Source organism: Micropterus salmoides, unplaced genomic scaffold, assembly GCF_014851395.1.
Source record: "Micropterus salmoides isolate LMB-PRFRI ecotype aquatic unplaced genomic scaffold, ASM1485139v1 Ms_hic_scaffold_11, whole genome shotgun sequence".
In the NCBI taxonomy this organism is placed as follows: domain Eukaryota; kingdom Metazoa; phylum Chordata; class Actinopteri; order Centrarchiformes; family Centrarchidae; genus Micropterus; species Micropterus salmoides.
In genome coordinates this window covers 21,655,013-21,676,158 of record NW_024040152.1, presented here as the reverse complement: position 1 = coordinate 21,676,158, position 21,146 = coordinate 21,655,013, and the positions used below count along the sequence as shown (strand labels likewise).

At 39.2% G+C, this 21,146-nt stretch overlaps 2 protein-coding genes and 1 non-coding gene across 4 annotated transcripts; 1 reads left to right on the top strand and 2 right to left on the bottom strand.

The window, feature by feature from the left end:
* Positions 1-3,070: 3,070 nt before the first annotated feature.
* Positions 3,071-9,496, bottom strand: LOC119897853 (cleft lip and palate transmembrane protein 1-like protein). The gene is made up of 17 exons (XM_038711860.1): positions 9,082-9,496; positions 8,476-8,567; positions 8,039-8,216; positions 7,797-7,924; positions 7,226-7,304; positions 7,004-7,121; positions 6,204-6,298; positions 5,931-6,015; positions 5,631-5,731; positions 5,487-5,546; positions 5,333-5,383; positions 5,161-5,243; positions 4,777-4,811; positions 4,567-4,622; positions 4,353-4,397; positions 3,928-4,061; positions 3,071-3,720 (listed from the first exon to the last, which is right to left on the bottom strand). The coding sequence occupies exons 1-17, from the start codon at positions 9,280-9,282 to the stop codon at positions 3,654-3,656; spliced, it is 1,608 nt and encodes a 535-aa protein (XP_038567788.1). The 5' UTR covers positions 9,283-9,496; the 3' UTR covers positions 3,071-3,653.
* Positions 9,497-10,137: 641 nt separating this feature from the next.
* Positions 10,138-19,607, top strand: LOC119897850 (magnesium transporter MRS2 homolog, mitochondrial-like). Of its 2 annotated transcripts, XM_038711845.1 has the most exons (13): positions 10,141-10,264; positions 10,989-11,083; positions 12,268-12,332; positions 12,613-12,649; positions 12,931-13,043; positions 14,967-15,128; positions 15,269-15,399; positions 15,689-15,805; positions 17,606-17,675; positions 17,884-17,966; positions 18,223-18,340; positions 18,739-18,852; positions 19,064-19,607. In XM_038711845.1, the coding sequence occupies exons 4-13, from the start codon at positions 12,613-12,615 to the stop codon at positions 19,121-19,123; spliced, it is 1,005 nt and encodes a 334-aa protein (XP_038567773.1). In that variant the 5' UTR covers positions 10,141-10,264; positions 10,989-11,083; positions 12,268-12,332; the 3' UTR covers positions 19,124-19,607. The 2 variants fall into 2 exon arrangements, with proteins under 2 accessions (XP_038567772.1, XP_038567773.1); XM_038711844.1 differs by having other exon boundaries at positions 10,138-11,083.
* trnar-ucg lies at positions 16,334-16,406 on the bottom strand. The gene has a single exon. It is a non-coding gene; the product is annotated as a tRNA-Arg (tRNA).
* Positions 19,608-21,146: the final 1,539 nt, after the last annotated feature.

The window sequence follows — 21,146 nt, the reverse complement described above, 5'->3', positions numbered from 1 at the left end:
GGCAAACTACATTGCCCTTGGAGGATTTGCTTCCACTGTTTAACAACCTCTTTGTGTGTCCACATGGTGGCAGTGCTGAATAGGGAGGCCAAAATCTGTTAAAGCCCTGTTTAATCAGGTAGTCTCATTGAGATCTAAATGTATTTTGCAAGAAACCTGAGAACAGCAGAAGAAATACATACCGGTCATGTGGTAAATGGCTGCTGACTAAAAGGTGCATTCAATCTAAGGTCATCAGACAAGCTTATAGATGACTAATCCTGTTCAAGTGGAGCAGTGGATAAGAGACCTAGGTTTGATTCCCACTGTGACGCATCCCCCGCACCCATATGTCCACAGCAAGGCACTTAACCCCTAGTTGCTCCAGAGGTGTGCAACCTCTGACATATATAGCAATTGTAAGTCACTTTGAATAAAAGCGTCAGCTAAATGAGTAAATGTAAATGATCCTCTCTCTCTCTCCTGTGTGAATTGCTTGGGTTAGGCAACATTTTGCAGCAGGGATAACTTACTGATGAGATACACTCAGTTTTATTTAATTATAGTCATCATTTTATTTCCTCTACTTACTAAAATTTAGTTTGACCTGTTTGATACTGAACACATACTGGTACAGATGTTTTTTGCATACTATTGGTGGCTGGGTCATGTGGTGCTTTATAAGCATAAAAGTGCCTGGGTTTGCCTAAGGGCCCAAAATCCACCTGTTTGGAGACCAATAATTAAATGTGGTTACTAGCACATATTTTATTTAGGGCTACTTGTAATATATTATGACAATGTGATATTGGCACGTAGCCTAATGCTTAAAAAATCCATTTAAAAATGCAACTGAAGAGTTTGCCTGCAGGATTAATTGAGAAAAGCTACAGATTTGAGTCATATCAGGGAAACACCATTCCCAGTGAATTAAATGGCTTGGTACAATGTAAGTTCTTTGCCACTGGATCTTCTGTCAATGGACATTTATTTCCTGACACCAAACCCGAACCTTTATATCACACAGTGAGGATATTGAGTCCTTAAGTAGAAGGCTAAAACAACAAAACATACACACACACAAACACACAGCATGTGAGCAAAGTATGAAACTTCCAGGACAGAAACCAGTCAAGCCATAATTACCAGTTTGTTGTGTCTGTGATGATTTGTCTCTCGATTGCACATGCTGATAGACACACTGGCACATATATAAATCCTTAAATCCCATTTGCATAAACCTTAAAGCCAGTTACAATTTTATTTCTATTCCATATCATTAAAAAATGCAACAAGCAGGGTGCATTGCCAAAACAATAAAAAATTAAATAATTTAAAATTAAACATTTTAAGTTTGTAAATTATTCTCTAGCTCAAGCAGTTCACTCAGCAAAGAAGCAGAAATTAGTGCAGAGGTCAATGTAATACAAGCACAATAAACGGCTTGATAAGATTTGGAAAGTTCATTCACAGTTTCATGTTTATGCCTTCCGTAGATAAATGTTTTTCATACTAACTGATGCATTTGTGTGTGCAGAGTGAAAGGGAACAGACTGATACTTCAAATGAACAGCTATACTGTATGCTGTAAGTCAAAATGCATTGCAGGGATAGATCATAGACACAGGCCATCAGGATATTTGCAGTAAGCTGACCACTTGCTGGCAAAATAGTACTGTCTATTTAAATGTTAACATTGGAAGTCAGTCAAATAATTACACAGTAATTAGCAGTGGAGTACAGTACATTGACAGTGGAGATAGCTCAGTATGTAAAACATGAGGGTGAACATTAAGGATGACAAAAAATACTATCTACTGACATTTTAGATATACAAGACTAACATTAAATCTACACAACAGGTGGATCAAGAGCAACAACTTCTCATTGCTGTCTGGTGCTATGTAACGAAGGAGAGAGTTACCCACCCAGATTCAAACCTGGGTCTACAGGGTACCAAACATGCAACTTGACCGCAACACTGAAGAACGCATAGTCAACAGTAGTGATGGTACTCCATCACACTGCCCTCCCCTTCAGGAAGATTTGAGTATGCACAGAAAGAATAATAGAACACGACACAACTAGATACGTAGGGGGATCACCTAACAAGCAACAAAAGCATTTAAGAAACATAGTTACATCTTTACACATTTTAACTGTTTTAATTTACCATTTGAATATATTGTTTGATTTTTATTTTGAAATTGTATTTGTGGTTTCTTTTTAGACCATTTGCATTTGTTCATGTAATATTTTCCATATAATATAAAGAGGTTCGATATGGTGTTTTACAACCAATCTTGTCACAAAATAATATATGTATAAATAGGTATTTTTCATAAATTTATAGCTGAACCAGTCAACATCTAAAAGCAATATTCTAAATCTAACCAAAACAAATTGGTACATAAACAATCATAAAATAAATGACAAATGGTTTCAGTTTCGTTGTTGCAAAACACTTTTCCTCAACATCAATTCTCAAATTGTAGTGATTGTAGAGAGTGAATGTCAGATCCAATTTCCGCTAGGGAGAGGAAAGTTCATCCGAAAGTTGAACCAGAGTACACTCTGTGACGGAGTGGAAGTGGTGAAGGTCTTGTTTCGGAAAGGCCCATGGTGTCAGAAGTGGGGCGGCTTGCCGTGAGGCCATCGGAGACGTGCCCAGTGTGGGAAATATATGAGGTGAACCCCTGTGTGTGAGGGACCCCAGAGATGGATGAACAGTGTAAGTACCATCACTAGAGTTGAGTATGACTCTTACTGTCATACTGACGAGCCTGGCTCTTTGGCGTTGAGGTAAAGTTGCATGTTTTGGTACCCTGTAGACCAGGGCTTGAATCTGGGTGCTCTTTCCCTTTGTTTACATCGCCCGTCACAGCCATCTTGCTTATCTACAACCCTGCAGGACCCACCTGTGTTTCTGTCATCACACACTTGTGTTGCAAAGCCATGCAATGTTCAGACCACGGGACATTATGTTAAATTCCCAGACTATTTTTCAGTGAATCTAATGGTGCAACTGTAAAAATGATGTTGTCTCTGGTAATATTTTAGTTACATAAAGTTTCATATAGCTTCACTGAAATGCTTATTTTTCTTGTTTATTGGGCATTTTATGCCTTTATTAGGGAGCGTTCCAGCTTCAGAGAAATGCTGGAACAAGCATACAGTACAGAATATACTGTATGTGTATAAATCTGTACAAAAAATCCTTAAAATGTTTTTTCTGAAAGTACATTTTAAAGGGTTCAAGCTTATGAGCCATATCTTTATACATCACCCCCCCCCCCTTATGTTTGCGAGCAGAATCAAGCAAATGCACATTACGACGTGGCTGATATGATGCTGTCGATATTCTTCTTAAAAGGTAGCCGGCGTGACGTGCAGCCGAAAGTGTCTGTACATGGATGAGCTCAATCACTGTAGCAGTAAAGGGGAAGATTCATTGATGCCAAACAAAAAGCAGCAGCATCAGGAGTGTAGAGCAGTGAAGAGCCAGAAGCAGAACAGCTCATCTTGGATCATTTGGAAGCTGCTGTGCGGCACACATGGCCGAGTGTCCTGCCTGAGTCTCCCTTTCACATCGTCAGTGTTGTTTCAAAGATGACTTTTAGTGTGTTTGTGCATTCACTTTCCGAAAAAAGGAAGGAGGAGAATTTGCCTTCTCCTCATTGAGTCTTTAGTTTCTTGCTGTGGGTCCCAGACTCTCGCCTTCTGGCCTTGGGGGCGTAACGCCTGGTGGAGATATGAGATAAAAGTAGGACTGTATCAGAATCAGTTGTTGGTATTTCAGCAACTTTAAACCAGACAAATCCAGACATTCAGGTGGACGGTGAATAGAAAACAACACAAGTGGAGGGACTGAAAACACTATCAGGTACCAGAGTCCCATGGTATTTACATGTTCTGTGTAAAAGTGTATGTTAACATTGAGTGTCCTACCTTCGCTGGTAGAGGTAGAGGATGAAGAGGAGCTCATCTCTGAAGCAGGAAAGTTGATGAGAGGAGGAGAAGTATCCAGAAGAGGAGAAAAAGGAGGCACAGGAGCACAGATCTGAGATCAGTGTGTTCACTCCCTGGTGGAGAGAGGGGACGGAGAAAATAGGAAATTAACTCATTGACTGGCAAAAGCTAGCTAGAGACTCTAGCCAGCTTTTGCAGTCAATTCCAGTGGAATTAAAAAAGGTTTTCCAACTGTTATATGACAACAGTAAAACAATGAATTCACTGTAAAATAGAGGAGGATTAACAACAGTCAAAGTAGAAGCATTTTCATACAAAGATTTGACAAAGTTTGAGAACCAAAGCACAAAGCTAATCTGCTCTTGGTTGTACAAAGTCTCAGCCGGAGAGATGGTCACACTCACTCTGTACATCAACACTGTCCCCTGCAGGTGGCTCACAGACTTTAACTGATCCAGAGAGGGCGGGTGGAGAAACACAAAGAGGGAGTGTCACAGACAGCAGAGGACAGTTCACATAGTATATCAGTATTTAAATGATTTAATTTCACTCAGCACTCTAGTTAATTAATACACTTGTTATTGGTTTTGATGCCTCTTGTGAAGTTGCAGGACAGACCTTGTGGTTAATGAAGAGCTGCGGGGCCATGGACAGGAAGCCGAAGGCATACACTCCTGAGAGGACAACAGTTAAAGTGTCAATACACACAGCACACTACGGGTCAATATTAAAGTTGAGGCATCATTTCAAGAAAAGCCTAATAAATTAAATGATGAATTGTACAGATGAGCTTGTTTCACTCGTACAAATGGATGTAAGTGAACTCACCAGTCACCAGGCTGTTGATCAACCAGGAGTAGTAACTGTCAACATAACACAGTTTTAATGTTGATCTAATAATCAGAAGTGCATATTTAGTATCTAGCTTTGTAATATACGTGTAGTTGCTGCCAAGTGTATATAGTGACAGCCAAAAACAAAATCTTACTTTTATTCAAGAAACATTCTGATCTGATGGAATCTGACTGCTTAAAACACTTCAGTACAATGCATGGAAAGGAACTACAATGTCACCAGGAAAGAGTTTGTATTGAAATGTTACAAGTTGACTGGGCAAAAGAGTGTGTGACATTTATCAGCAGTGTAATGAGACGTTATTTGAACTATTCGTGACAGAGCAGACAACTGAATTGAAAGCAGTGGTGAGCTCACCTCTTTTGGCGAAAGTAGGCCAGTGAGAAAATAGTTCCACTGATACACAGCGGATAGACCAAGTAGGACAAGTATCTGGACGCCTGACACACAGACCCACAGACAAAATATTAAAATGAAGGCAAGCCAGTGGCAGAATATAAATTCAAACAAGATAGAACTTTCCTGATACCTGTGTATCAAACTCCACGGTCTTCCTTTCTTCTTCATCCAGCTTATTTACCTACACAGCAAGAGGGGAGGCTGTCATAAGTTAGAAAAACATATTATAGAATCAAATTATATCACATGTTAAAACTGCTGTGGCTTAATGGCGCTGTACTTACATGGAGCTTAGAGCTCTTCCACTGCCACTGGATGTTAAACACTTTAAACACCTTCCATACCTGACGGGATGACAGATATGGTTTTGTGTTTTTAGTTTTGATATTTGAGACTTTCTGTCAGAGGAGAGTAATTATACTAAATACCTCTACACATGCTCCCAGTCCAACAGGAAGCAGCACCAGTAGACTGGTCTCCTCTAGCAGATGGAGGAAAATCAGCAAAGTACTCAGACTACGCCACAGTACTACAAAGAGAGAGGGGAGAGACAGAAGGAACAGTTGGGCCCTAACTGTTTTCAAGGCACGGCCGTACTGTCTTATTATTTACAGAAAAACTATAATTAAATGTTGTTCATGATTGCTGGTAAGCCCTGTGCAAAAAAACCTTTAGTACTGCAAACTAGTTTAAAACGCCACGCTTGTATAATGTGATGATTTTCTTACCCGACTTTCTGGACATTCCCACCATGGTCTTCTTTTTTCTCCATGAGCTGATGTCATTTTTAAGAGCCAAGAATTCACAGATGAGCTGTAGAAAACGATAGACGTGGAGAGAGAGAAAAAAACATACTTTCAATTTTACAATGCTTGCATTATGCCTGACACACTGTGCTACATACAGAGAATGGGATTGTTAAAATATTTCACAATTCATAAGACTATGAATCTGGTGGATTCTAATATGTACGGTATTTTCTGTGGTGTGTATAATCTTACTTGCAGAGCTGTGATGAGAGCAGTCAACACTAGCAGGTAGAGGTTGGAGCCCACCAAAATTTCTTTAATCTCATCTACGTTCTCTTCTGTGAAACCTGGATAAACACAAAGATGTTGTGGTACTGCAGAATCTCCCCACTACCTTGTGTTCTTTCGTTCCCCCCCTTCCCTGTGTTTTCTGTCTGTCCTCCCTGTCTGTGTTTGTCTGGGCGTGGCTACACTCTCTGGCTCCAGCGGCGCACCTGGTCCTCATTCCACTAATCAAGCTCCTGCAGTATTTCAACCCCAGTCCTCCTCACATTCTTTGCCAGATTATCAGTTAACCACATGTGGATCACACTACCTCCGGGAACTCTGCTCACATCTTGCCTGGACAAACTCCCCTCCTCCGTGTTCTCCATTCTGCCCTGTTGGAACCTACCACCCAGTCTTCCGTTGCACTTTTCAATAAAACCCTTTGTTACCCCTTCAAACTGTTCCGAGTCTGCTTTGAGTCCTTAAGTTCTTGCATTATGACAAAAGATGCAATCAAAGGACTTAGTTTAGTTTGATCTCTTGACTATGTGATATAAAAAGTAAAAGGCTGATTTGCATGCTAGTTATTTAGGTCTAACATATTGAGGTTCTACAACAATAAAAACAAAGTTTTCATTTGACCTCAGAACTATTACAAAAGACTTCTTAATACACCATAATATTGCAGAGTAGACACCACATCCTGCAGGAGAACCCATTTAATACCTTTAAAAAAGCATAACTCTTTAAATCATTACATATCTGTTCTCATCTCATTAGCTCACCAAACTGTCGCAGGGAGTAAACCACGTCCTGCAGATGCACCCAGAACCGAAATCCCCTTAAAGAGATCCCCTCATAGGATACAGTCAGAGGGAGCTGAACGGTGCTGCTGCTGATCTCCTGTGAATATGTGGACAGACACATGTACAGCCATGCTGGTCATTTCACTCAAAGCCCAGAATTTATTAGACTTAGCTTTTACAAAGTGAGTAAAATTGTCCTACCATGAGGTCTCTGACTCTGAAGCTGAGCTCATTAACCAGCAGCAGAGGGAGGTAGACCATCTGTCGGCCATCCTGAGAGCTACAAGGAGAGACAGGACGACAGTTTCATTTTAACACACACAATGGCTCAGGGCAGATTCATTATTTACACCTTGTGGAGCTGCAGGGAGCTAAACAAATATTACTTTAAGATCTAGATTTGCCTAAACACTGATAAGGGTATACAAATAGTATAGATGCCTTAAGAAGATCTCTGGCTGAAAACTTTCCTTGAGAAATTAATATTGCACAGATTGGTGACTGTAGATGTTTTTGCTGATGTTATATATCATATATCATGTATCATCATTTTATATATTTTCATATTACTTAAGAAAACCACTTACACATTTCCTATTTTTAGTAAACTGTATTCAAAAAGAGCAGAAAAAAATGTCTGTGTATGTTCGCTGTCCACCCACTCCAGAACTTGAGTGTACTGCAGAGAAAAGCAGCAATAAAGCAGGAGTCAGCAGCACTCTGATAGATCACCGGGCTGTGTGACCTCCAAAGCTTCATGTGACTAACTTACACTCTCATGTAGCGCCGCACATCACTAGGAAGCCCCGCCTTGTTGAAGGTGAAGTCCTCTGACATCATAGTGATTGACAGGTGAGGTCTCCAGTGGGATACAGGATTCTCTGATCTGGGACTCAGCCTCTGATGGAGCCACAAAAATAACTCATTTGCAGCAAAGGCCACATGTCTAAATCTGCTGCAACAGTGGCTGAAATATGATCGGTGGGCCCTGACAGATACTGAATTACATTTCACCTTCTGCGTGTCTCTCTGCCCCTCGGTGTGAGTGGGAGGGATGTAGGTAGTGAGCTGAGCTGCGTGGTGGACTTCTCTGCGGTCCTCCAGAGGTGAAACACCGGCTTTGTGAACATACACGATTGCATACAGAGTGCCATTAGCTCGAGTCTCCTGTGGCAGAGAAACATTCACCTTTCTATATATAGGAGAGAGACAGTAATGTATAAATGACAAAAGACAGAGAGACAGTAAGTTAAAACAACCAGTTGTCTGGTAATGTACAATTCCTTTTCAATAAACATTTAACAAACATGTATGACTTATTTTCCATATAACAACCTGCTACCGGTATGTAAAACAACATTTCATGCCATGAAGATTTCTCTTGGCAATGAGGAAGAAGTCTTAATTAAAATGTGCATGATTACCAGCTGTATCAACAAGTGAAAACTCACCTCTCAAATGTAGAATGTGGGTCAAACGGGTCTATTTTTACAGCAAGGTTGAGTTGGCTGTTGTCTGGCAGGAGGCAGGTGAAGACACTCATCTGGGGAAAAAGAAGAAGAAAAGAAGAGATTCAATGCAGCCTTTTCCATTTTTAGAAAAGCTTTGAGTCCAATTCCAAATTGAATGCAACAGCAGAAATGAAAGGGAAACCATGACTACAGTAGACCTACATTATGAAATCTCAGAAATGATTCATCATTCATTCATGGTCATGTTCAGACCAATAAATCACCAGAACATTTAACTGTTCAGGCACACAAACACTAACCTATCTCTTTATATGTAAATAAATGAGCTCTAAACTCTTTTCATCTGAAAAAACTCATTATTTTACTTGACTGACTGTCATGCACACAACACATGCCAGGGGATTATACTGAGCAGTATCTCCATTAAAATGAAAAGGTGCACTCGGTTTAGTTACTCCCAAACTAAATTATCAGGCCCATGAAGGGGTGGCTTGTGCTGGATCTCACAGAAACTGAGTTTCGATGTCCCAGATTTGTTGATCTGCCATGAGGGGTGAGGAATCAAGATACAAGGCCTGTGCTAACCTGTAGTCTGGGTCTCGCCGCCAGGTAGGATGTGATGCAGAGCTCCCCTGAGCCTCCATCACAGGGTTTAGTGTTGAGGAAGCCGTACAGCAGCCAGACGGTGTGGAACAAATAAACCACAAAAACCCCGAGCAGCAACTTAGCCATGGAGCTCCTTTTACCGCCGCTGTCCGTGGGTTTGGTGTAACACGATGGGAACATGGCAGCTACTGATACAGAAAAACAACAGCGAAAGAATAAAATAAAAAATGGACGTGGTCTGGTTTGACGACGGAACTGTTTATAATCGGAGACAGCGTCAACACAATAAAATCCCCACGCTTCCTCGCTGCATCAGCATCCTTCCGGTTATCTGCATCCAGCGGACAGATGCTGATGCTGACAACACCTCCGCGGCTGCGCCTACACCGTTTCCACCAACCCGGTGTCCTAGCCAAGCCACAGCATCAAGTCCACATCAATACGCATCCTATCACGGTTTGTTCCGGGTGCCACAAAAGCCCGAAATAGCCTATTGTTAATAACATCCACAGACTCAAGTCAAGTCCCTTTATTTAGCCTGTATGGAACATTTAAAAACAACAAGAGTTGACCCAAAGTGCTTTCCAAAAACACAACACACACAGCCCTTTGGATATATACCATTGTGTATCCAAATAGCCTACACAATACTAGGCTACACCAGTACACATCAATAAAAGGAATTAAGCCTATAGCCTACTCGGTTAACATCAAATTCAAATAAACTAAAAGGAAATAAAGAAGAACAACGTCAGATTGAAATGCTGCTTGCAGTGAATTGTGGCCTATTATTAGAGGCACAATTAGGCTTTTTAAATCAGGATTTTATTTGTTGTCTTTAGTTTATAGTAATCTGTTTGCTGATTTCTAAAGGACTTTCCATGGGAGAAAAATGTTATTGAACCGCTACAGGAATACATTAAATAAAATGCTAGAGACTTTCTTAAATTAAGCTCAAATTTTCATTTTGCGGTCCGAGTGATTTACTTTCCTGGAGACGATCTTTGGCCCTTGTGGCCGCGGTGCATCATGGTCCGGCGCAGCGCTCTTGCCCCTGTCCTCCTCCTGTTTGCTAGTTCCTTCATGCTAACCCGGACACCTGTGTAGTTTTCGGACTTAAACAGAGCATAATGTGTTGATTCGGAAAAGTCTGTAGTTAGCGGTAGGTAACTGACTTGTGTTACTTGTGACTTTGTTTACTGTCACTGCGAATTTTAAACGTAAATTTACTGAGAGCTCAAGCTGCCCCCGATGCTAAGTTAACTAGCATAACATGCACAGAAAGTTAGTAAGTAATATTAGCCGAGCTGTAAGTTATTTGAGGCTACGTTAACCAGTATTTGTGTAGTGTTAAGTGGTTATAATATTTTCATTCGTGTTGTACCTGCGGATCTGGACTGTCTCAGTAACCTCGAGGGCACTGAGAGGCCACCAATGACATGACCCAAGGATTAAACACAATTTCATCTGTCATTTCTTATGGAGGCAACGTCTTGCCTTCCTTTTATCCACCTGCTGTTGTATGTGTTATGATCTCCGTGCTACTGCAGTGGTAAAAATCCGCCCTCCAAACCTAAACCCAGTATGGCAGTCTGTGTGAGGGCTGTGTGTTGTGGTGGTGTGGAGGTGACACTACACAGGCTGCTGCTGGCTGGATGTATGAACTGCTCTGGGATGTATCAGCCATTTGGTGGGAACGTTTATCCAAAGCGCCTTTTCAGTTGTCTTAGTCCCTTTGTCTCCACGATGGGTGGGACTCGAACCCTCCTCCTCTGTAGTGCTCGTAGAGTGCGCTACCCACTGAAGTACACTGTTCCACCTGGAAATAGAAACGTGGGATTGTACAGCAGGAGCCACAGTGATGCTGATTCAAATGCTCTCTGCAGTCAAACACTGCCTGTGTCCAGATGTCAACCCAGAACATCTCATGCTACAGCGGTGAGGAAGGAGAACCTGCTGCAAGGAGGTGCAACATGGCCCGGTAAGAAGGAAAGATTGTCAGTATGCACACATGCTTTCTTTCTCTGCTGAATTCATATTTTGGGGTTATATGCCGCTTTTACATTGTTCACTTTTGGCAGTCTTTTCGTAACCAAACACCAATTTATCCTGATTGCAGTTCTTGATATGTTTTTCATACATCTTGCCGTCTACAAATGTTGTTTTCTTTATGGTTGTGTGTGTGTGTATGTGTGTGTACTGTACACTGTGGTTTGTGTCTAGCTTGTTGTTCTGTGGATGTACATTGAGAACAATACAACACCGGAGTCAAATTCCTCGTATGTGTACACATACCTGGCCATTAAAAGTGTTTCTGATTCTGAAATACATGTTTACATTATTATAGGCCAATTTTATCGACTGCTATTAGCTTATCACAGATATATTGGTATCGATGTAAGTGTTGGTGGATAAGTAACAGGAATTTTCTATACAGACTTGCCAATAATTTGGAGATTATCTAAAACAGAGAGCACTGACAAATTTATTCCTTTTAGTGTACAATATATAACTGTAATACCTTACTTGGTCACAACTCTGAAATAACCGAACATGTTTTTATGTCATATTAATGTAAAAAAAATATCAGTAACAAAGTCTCATTAGTTTTTTAAACACTAAAATATTGATATTTCTGTCGGCCTCAAAAATCATTCAGCTAACTGAGAAGAGTATTAGACCCTAGAAGAACAGTTAATAACAGAAGCTCATATCAAATGTTAACCTTCATCAGTGAATCAGTCATGTTAAATATGTAATTAGGACATCTGCATATGTGTTTCTAGAGATAATAAAGATAATAAAAGTTGTTCCACTGCAGGATTGTTTTTTTCATCATACAGTTAATTTGCCGTTTTTTTAAAAGCTACTCTTCTGTAAATGTTAATTTGTCCAAATGCTTGTGGCACATTGAAATGGGGCAGTAAGTACACAGGATGTGTAGGTTTCTACTGAATCTAGTATCCCTGAAAATCCTCTGAAATTGTAGCTGATTACCATAGCGATGTAACTTTTACAACGATGAGTATCAAGCCATAGAAATAACACTGGTCCCAACAATTATAGAGCTGACTATATTTAAATTCTGTAGTTTCAGTTTTATCCGCCTTCATGTTTGAATTATGTCCTTTACATGTGGTTTAACTTAGTGTTTTCTTTGAACAGTGTCCTTCATCCGCAACAAAGTGACAGACGCCCCTGTTTCCAGTGTGCCTTCGAGTTTTGTGGTGGTAAGAGATCCACCAAGGGCAGGCGGCCAGAAACCTTTTTGTGGTTACTGAGCAGTAGTTACTACTATCAGATCTAAGTCAAATGTAACTAATGGCAAGATGTTTTTGGAGATGCAGACTGTTTGATTTCAGAGCTTTTATCTGATGGATTTAATACAGATTTTCCCACATGTCTTATCAAACAACCTCCAATCTACTGTCATACGTTATTTATTGAAATACATTGATAACTGTGATTGCTACAGGTAAGTAATCAGTTTCGTGTTTATTTATTTCATAGATGAAGTTTGACCAAGAGGGGAATGTGACATCATTTGGTAAGTGTTATTAATCTTTTATTAACTTGCCTGCCGTCTTTTATTTTAGGAGCAAAATTAAGGTGGTGACTGAGATGAATGATTACTTATTTTGAATATATACACTTGGACGTACAGTAATCAACACTGTGTTGCTCACCATTGCTGTGACCTGTGGTGTGACCGTCCACCAATGCTGAGGCGGATGCTGAAAGCACTAGATCTTGTATTACACCTCTGCCTTTGGTTTAAGTATTCAGTCATGTCCATATTATTACATCTCATTTATTTTTCTCTTACAGAGAAGAAGAAAACAGAGCTTTGCCAGGAGTTAAGTCTTCAGGCCAGAGACCTTCGCTTTCAGCACAGTACCAGCCTAACTACTAGAAATAACTGCATTATCATACGAATGGAGGTAATGCTGTCTTTCTCTCTTATAAGCAGTGTTGGGCAAGTTACTCAGAAATTGTAATATATTACTAGTTACTTATTACTCCTTAAAAAAGTGATATTATTACTTTACTTATTACTGGGTGATAAAAGCAACTAGTTACGTTACTCGTTATGTTACAATATTACTTTCCTTGGGGGTGGGGTGGGGGGTGTATTCGAACTTTGGACAGGTTTGTGCAGCGGTGTTCAGGAGAGAGGGAGCGAGCAAGGAGGTGCTACACGAATATATGCTCCTCAATCAAATATGATTTTAAATACGGCTCGTAAAAAAATTTTAAAATCAGTATGTGGTGGTCAGCACTTACATTTATCCTAATTATTGGCTAATTATGGGAAACACTGCTTTCACTACCACCCCCCTTCACCCCCAAACAAAGCCTCTCTCCCCCTACTTTATTAACTAATATCATATTCATAACAGCAGCAAGGAGTGTGGTTGTTACAAAGCATATAGCCTAGGCCTAATGTTTCTTAACACCACCGGCTGAAATAAAAAAAATAAAGCAAGTAAATCCCGACTTTTAAACAGCTGTTTTACTGCACATGTAGCCTGTTTATAAGAGCAGTATTGAGTAGTTACAAAACGTTTTTTTATGTCAACACCACTCTCTCCCGACGAGTCCAAGCATCAGTGACAGTAGCTGCCAGAGTTTCTTGCTGTAAGTTTCACGTTGCTGTGCTGCTTCAGCAGATGCGTCAATAAATCAGATGTAGAAATGTTCACTATTGAAAGCTTTTTGCTTTTTGTTCATCTACAATAGATGACAACGTTCTTTCCATCTTAGACTGTACACAATAATGGCAGCAGTTACTTCCAGCTGTGGAAAGAACACCTTTCCTCCCTCGTTCTCCTTTCTTCCTTCAGTTTTGGCTATCAGTGGACATGAACAACAAAGTCTGGTGCCGCTGAGCTGCCTCACAGTCGTGGATTCACATCAAGGATGGTGCGTTCAGTAACGAGTAACGCAGCGTTAGTAACTAGTAATAATATTACTGTTTTAGAAGAGTAATTAGTTACTACTAGTACTACTACTAGTTACTGGGAAAAGTAACGGGTTACTGTAATATTATTATTCAGTAACGCGTTACTGCCCAACACTGCTTTTAAGTAATTTGTAATTAATGACACATTTCTCTTCTAAATCAAATCTATATCACCTTTGATCTGGCTGTTGATTAGGAATTGTTTTGTTACCATAAGTCAAAGTGAAACCATTGATAATAAGAACAGTTTTTCTTTTAGGCATAGTTCTTCATAAAAATAGTATGTCATATGAAGTAGTTTGGGATCATGGAAGTTGATTCCTTAAGTGTTCCTCGTTCTGGAGGTTTTTTACCATGACCTGAATTATCCGCAGAGGTCTCCTCCTCTCCAAAACAAATGGACCCGGTGATTAAAACTGGTTAAAACACTGAGTAAAGCAGTTTCATGTTAAAAATCACTGTTTCTCCCATGATTTTCGGCGGACATAGGACGCTGGCGCTAATGTTTTCTCAGCTTATGTCTCTGATAACTTCCCATGACTAAACACATGTATCGTATAATTGTAGCTTAACACTGGATAGGGAAGAATCAATTCATGAAAGCTTCTGGCAGACAACCACAATGCTGATACATATGCAAAGGGAATGTGACACCAGTGACAGACGACCAAATGAAACACACCGTTACCTTCTGTAAAATCATGGATATCAAAAATACATTGACCAAAAAAATCCAACAAATCACAGATTGAAATTTGTTGGAAACATTTGGCAAAATAAAATATCTGTACTTTGTGGCTTTTTACCTGTCCCCCAAAAAATATTAAAGAAATAAATTATACTTTAATGATCTACATCATTGTTTTTATATATATACCCACACCCCTCTGTTTCTCCACAGTATTTGAAAGCCATCGTGACCCCTCAGTCCCTGTTGGTGTTGGATTTCCGTGGCTTTGGATTGGAACGTTGGTTGGTACTGGACCTGGCCCCTCAGCTAGCATCACAGACGCACACCCTGCCCTTCGAGTTCAGAGCACTGGAGGCCATACTGCAACACAAAGTGAGACAGATTAGAGAAACACTGTGTGTATTTAAGCATGTTCTCACCAAGATAAAAACCTGCCTGTAAATTGAGGACATCCACGAGGCTCTGTTGAGGTGAAGCATGCTTGTGTTGTATAAATGGGTCTGTGTCAACAGGTAAACACTCTACAAGCTCAGCTGAATGATGTCGAGCCAGTAATATTGGACACATTGGAATCCCTAGTGGATCCTAAAATCCTTTCTGCTGATAGAAGTAAACTACATGTACTGCTGCAGAACAGCAAGAGGTAAAGCACACAACCACACTGACATCATTTGTAAATGCTACTATAAATAAGGTTAGATAGCATCAGGATTTCAATGCTTTTCTAAATTATGGATATGAGGAACTGGGTGAGCATCTCTGCGACTGGACTGGTTTAGATGATTACTTTTATAAAGCTTAATTAGTCACGTGTGGGATGCCTCAAGGCTCATTGTGGCAGTGTTAGACCTAAACATTCAACGATCATATTCACATATTTAGTTTCATCTATCTCTCTCAGTTCCCTTCTTGTCTCTTGTTCCTCTTGACAGCTTATCAGAGTTGGAGACGGACATAAAGGTTTTTAAGGAATCCTTGCTGAAAATTTTGGATGAGGACGAGCTCATGGAAGAACTCTGTCTGACGAAGTGGACGGACCCAAGAGTTTTGTATGTTTCACGTGCACGCATATACACATACATGAATGCTAAATGCAGGTGAAAGCTCCCAGTCAGTGGCTGCAGTAAAATAAAAGAAAGTCTGAGATGTTGCTGACCCGCAAGGTGTCAAAATCTTTTCCCTCTACAAATAGTGTTTTTGTACCCATTGTCCTCAATAACTGATTATGGTTTGGCGTCGCAGATGTAACTGGTTAGCAGAATTTTTTCCATTTAAATACTCCTTTCCATTTTTTCTGATCTCATTAAAACCCAATTATAAAACAAAGAATGCAACCCTCCCATTTTTCTCCCTCTAAAAAACTAAACCTTTTGTTTGCCGAAAAGTCTTTTACAGATTAAGAAGTGACAAATATCAAGCATTTATGTAATTTTCTGTAGACTTATGAAACATTTTATGATTTCAATATCATGTCAATAAGCTATTGAATCAGGAAAAGTCATTAAGTGTGGAGATGATAAAGCAAGGCAATGTGTGCAGCACCCCAAATAGAACATGAGGGAGACGTGAAAAACTTACGACCACGAAGGGACTCGAACCCTCAATCTTCTGATCCGAAGTCAGACGCCTTATCCATTAGGCCACGCGGTCAGATAAGATATTTGTAAGACAAGTACACGTGCGTTGCATGGGATGCGCACACAATGGGCCTCTTCCCGGAACTAATTTTGTGAATAGGTCTGTTGTGAAATGGCTCGCATGAGTCATTTAACAACAGCCATTTCCTCGTATTTATAATTTACGAGCGGTTCAGACCAGTTGCACGAGTCTTTCTTTGCAGGTACAAATATAGTTTAGCCTAAATCTAAATTTCTTTACTAAAATGCAAATAAATAACTAACGTTATAATAAAACTATTTGAATACGCTGTTCATCGTAACATCGTCTCCGCCACGGCCTTTTACGGAAAGGTCCGACAACTTCTTTTTACCATGTCAACTCATTCAGCTGCATCAAGGCCTGAAATGGCAGCTTTTGTCAGAGTGAACATCATCTGTTGTAACACCCGAGTGTGATATTACCTATTATTATTCTCTCGTCCATATTTGTGACTGTACATCGCCTTTTAACGCCTCCCATCTAAGCATTTGTGTATCGCTTTGAATATCAAGACGTCTTTAGGCGTCTAACTTCACGTCAAGCCCTTTTTATATATATAAAAAGGAAAAGGGATCCGTAATATATAGTCGCATACAGTTGTTTTAGTTTTTTCTGTACGTTTTCGATCAGCTGATTCAGCAAGGCTTTTACGAGTGTCCCATCTTTTTTTGTTGTGTTTTGTTGTTTTTTTCACTCTTGGGTCACATTCTGATTTCAACTGACACTATAGATCAAATCTCACCTTTGCTCTCTGACCCAAGAACAGCAGGTGGTATCGGGTTACAAAGAGCAATTCACGACCAGTGCTCCTGCTTTTAAGTGTGTGGTCAATCCCAGTTTGAAATACTCCCATAAGCAAACTTTAGAGGAAAAAGCATGAGAGATTTAGGATGGCAATATGAAAATATTCTTGCATGAGGTCTGATGATTTGGGGGATTTTTTTCGGACTGATATTTATTGTCTGGGTGCTCAAGAGGACTGTTGCTGTGTGACAACTAAAACTTGTTCATGTGATTTGAGGTATTAAAATGGTATATGGCATAAAAACATTTTTGTTCTGCAGAAAGATGCAGTTGTATTTTTTGTTTTTATGTTTGAAGGGGGTAAAGTTTTAGAGTAGTTCCAAAATACAAAATGGTCAATTTTTTGTATTTTTAATTTTCTCATATCTGTCTGTCTGCCTTTCTAGTGAGGAGAGCAGTTTGGGTATTGACCACGCTGAGGAGATGGAACTGTTACTGGAAAATTACTATATGCAGGTAGTGCTATGTATGGAAAGCCCCAACCGTTGACTAACTGTTAGATATAAAAATGTTTCACTTTTCCTTATTAATTATTAGAAAAACTAGTCTGTATATCAAGACCTGAAAACACCTTTTTGTAAATATTTACACTTATCTGTACCTTTTACAGTGAGTGGTTCTGTTGATTGTGTTGACTGTTCATACTGTGAACTGCTCCATACAGGCTGAGGAGCTGGGGAACAAGACCAGGGAGCTGAAAGGGCTGATAGACGACTCTGAAAGTGTCATTTTCATTAATCTGGACAGGTACACACAAACTCACACATATACTGGATATACAGTAACGATCGCTTCCTAATGTACTTTCAATGACAGGGATGGGGGCCAATATACACGTTCCTCATTTGGATTTAAAAGTGTATTTAAATCTGATTAAGGTGAACAAAATGTTTAATGTATAAATGAGCACCTAACTTTTTTCTTGGAACAACTGAACCTGTCCTTTAAGCTGACCCATGACAGACATATATTTTAAGTCTCTTAAGGTTTTATTTTCTTCCAGCCATCGTAACGTGATGATGCGCCTGAATCTGCAGCTGACGATGGGTTCCTTCTCCCTTTCCTTGTTTGGTCTGATAGGGGTGGCCTTTGGAATGAATTTGACGTCGTGTTTCGAAGAGGTGAGACAGCTTCTTGCTAAAGAATTGCATCACATCTAGAGTTTGCCGTTAAAAACTTGCCTTAATTTTTTTTTATTCCCGTAAGCCTTTGCCTTTGTGTGTTTTGGACTGTTAAAAATCAGACATCTGAAAAACAAAACTTTGGCTTCGTATAGTTTCTAATAAGCATTTGTCATTTTATTTTACAGAAAAAAAATAAATTGATTTAATTAAAAATGGTTGATTGTTATGTCAGTGTGAATTTCAAAGAAATTTAAAATCATTACATTTTGTTTGTGGACGTGCATGCAGACGTGCTTGTCTCTTTTGTTGTTCTGTAGCCTTCCAGTGTTGCTGCAGTGTCGTCTGAGTTTTTATACTTTTCCTTAATGTGTTTGCCTGTTTGTGTTTACCATCAGGACCCTCGTGTTTTCTGGCTGGTAACAGGCTTCATGTTCTTGGGCAGCGGGCTGATATGGAGACGACTGCTGTCATTCTTGGGACGACATCTAGAGCCTTCAGTACCCCCGCTAGTAATACAAATTTTGGTTTTTATTAGATTCTTAATATGGTACCATGGCACCTCACATGGTGAATACCAGTCTTTAATCTCTATAAGGCCACTCCTTACCTCAAATTGCTGATATAAATTACTGGACATCATTTTCTTTAATTACGCCAGATGAAACAGTGGTTAAAGATTGTGTAATATGCTAAGTGTCGTTTCTTTTGAATGTGATACAGATCCCTCCAGTTTGGAAGAGAAGCATCAAAGCATCAGACATCAAGGCGGGAGTCAGATGAAACTATACATCTGCTCTGTAAAAAGCCACAGACCTACAGACTCTCTCTTCAGCTTTAAAAACGATTGATTTACCACACTGGACATCCTGAATTCTGTATTTAGGTGGGAAAAACACCTCATTGTTTTACTCCCCCATGCTTACAGTAGAGGCTGAGACTGCATCCAAATGTCTGGAGACAACAATGTGTTATGTGTTCTTCTGTGTCCCCGTCATTTCTTCTACTGTGTTGGTGGATAAAACATGTGGGCACAGAGTACTGCTCTGTCATCACTGATTTTCAAGCAGTGGATGGATATATGGGCGAGTGAAACAGATATCCCTAATAATATGATAAACACCTTACATGCAGTTATGTTCCCTCATTTCATAGGTTAAAAAAGTGTGTTTAAAGGATTACATCATATTAATTTGATTTAAATAAATGTGAACCAAATTAAGTCTATTGTTAAGGTTTATGACACGTTATTTCCTCTATCACCAGTATGTCTGCCTTTGCTAAGCTGAGTTTTACAGCAACATTGTAACACCAGTTAGACAATGAGGACATTGTCTAAACTCTTGAAACATTTACTGCTCTTAAAAACAAGGATTTATCAGATGATAATCTGGTATCTGATGTGATTGTCAACATAACTTTCAGGCATTTCTAGCAAAACAATGGGTGAGCTGCATCAGCAGTTATTCCTTAGTCTGAAAAAAACTTGTTGCCAGTTGTTTTGTTTTGTTTAAACTTTACTGATTGTCTCAAATTCATTTGCCCCAAAATTTAAGTGTCTTTATTCATAAAGAACTTTCAAAAATATGTCTGAATGACTTTCTCCCGTTTCTATTGTTAAAAAGCTATTAGTTTTCTAAATCTTAAAGGCAAAACTCAATGACAACATGTAAAAACTTAAAGGACTTAAAACTTAAACTAAAAGGAAAACTCTGTTTCATTCTGGGGTACTTTAAACCACAGCAAACTACTGCAAGTACTATTCAACATATGCCTTACAGCAGTGGTTTCCAAACTGGGTTTCATGATATCCTCAAGATTGCCAAATAAATTGGAGGGGTCTTTGGTTGAACTGGTCGAAGCTGATAGACTTACGCAACAAGTGACGAGGGATCACCAGAAGATTTGGCTCTCTTCAGGGGTCACAAGCCAAAATGTTGGAAAGCACTGCATTATAGAACTGTGTATTTTATCTAACAAACACAGCCAAATACTTAAACTTTTGTTGTATCTCTGTGTTTTATTTATTGCCTATAAAAAATATTTGTGGAATATTCCATTCTTTATTGAGCTTTTCTAACACTGCAAAACTACAAAAAGCTCTTAAGTGTCAAAATGAAAACAAATTAGTACAAATATAATTTATAGTCATACATATTTTATTTCCAATATTTATAATTTTATTTTATTTTTTATTATAAGAATCCACCCGTTTCAGGCTTTTTTATACAGTCTGTGGTTTCAAGGCACCTTTGTCAGTTTCAGCTTTGACATTTAAGAGTCTTCAAGTGTGTAATTACATCCACTTGGTTGTGAATAAAAACTAAAAACATATATCATTGTCACATACACAATGATTAGAGCCTAAACTGTGATGTATGTTCAGATTCCAGATCATCAGTGTTTATAGTATATGTTTCATTTGTGATGGGGACTTTTTGAACGTATCATTAAGAACTACATAACCGTTCTAGCAGCTGATGTCTATCTTATTTCTTTATTGATTAACAAGTGATCACTAAAATGTGCGTTTGTGCTGACTGCCTGGATAGAATCAATGATGTTAGTAGATGATGTCAAAAAGCAGCAAAGAAAAGTGACATTTTCTCTCATAGATGTGGAATATTTTAATATTTTATTTTTTTTTTCATGGAAAAGTACTTTAAAAAAGGAAACTTTCATCACGGTAAATCTGTTTGGTACAAAAGAGAGTTATTTTGTTTTAATATTTCAGTTTATGTGTCAAAGTGACTTAACAGTAGAGCTGTGTGTACTTTTTGTCATAACCGCTCTTTTGCACTAGAGG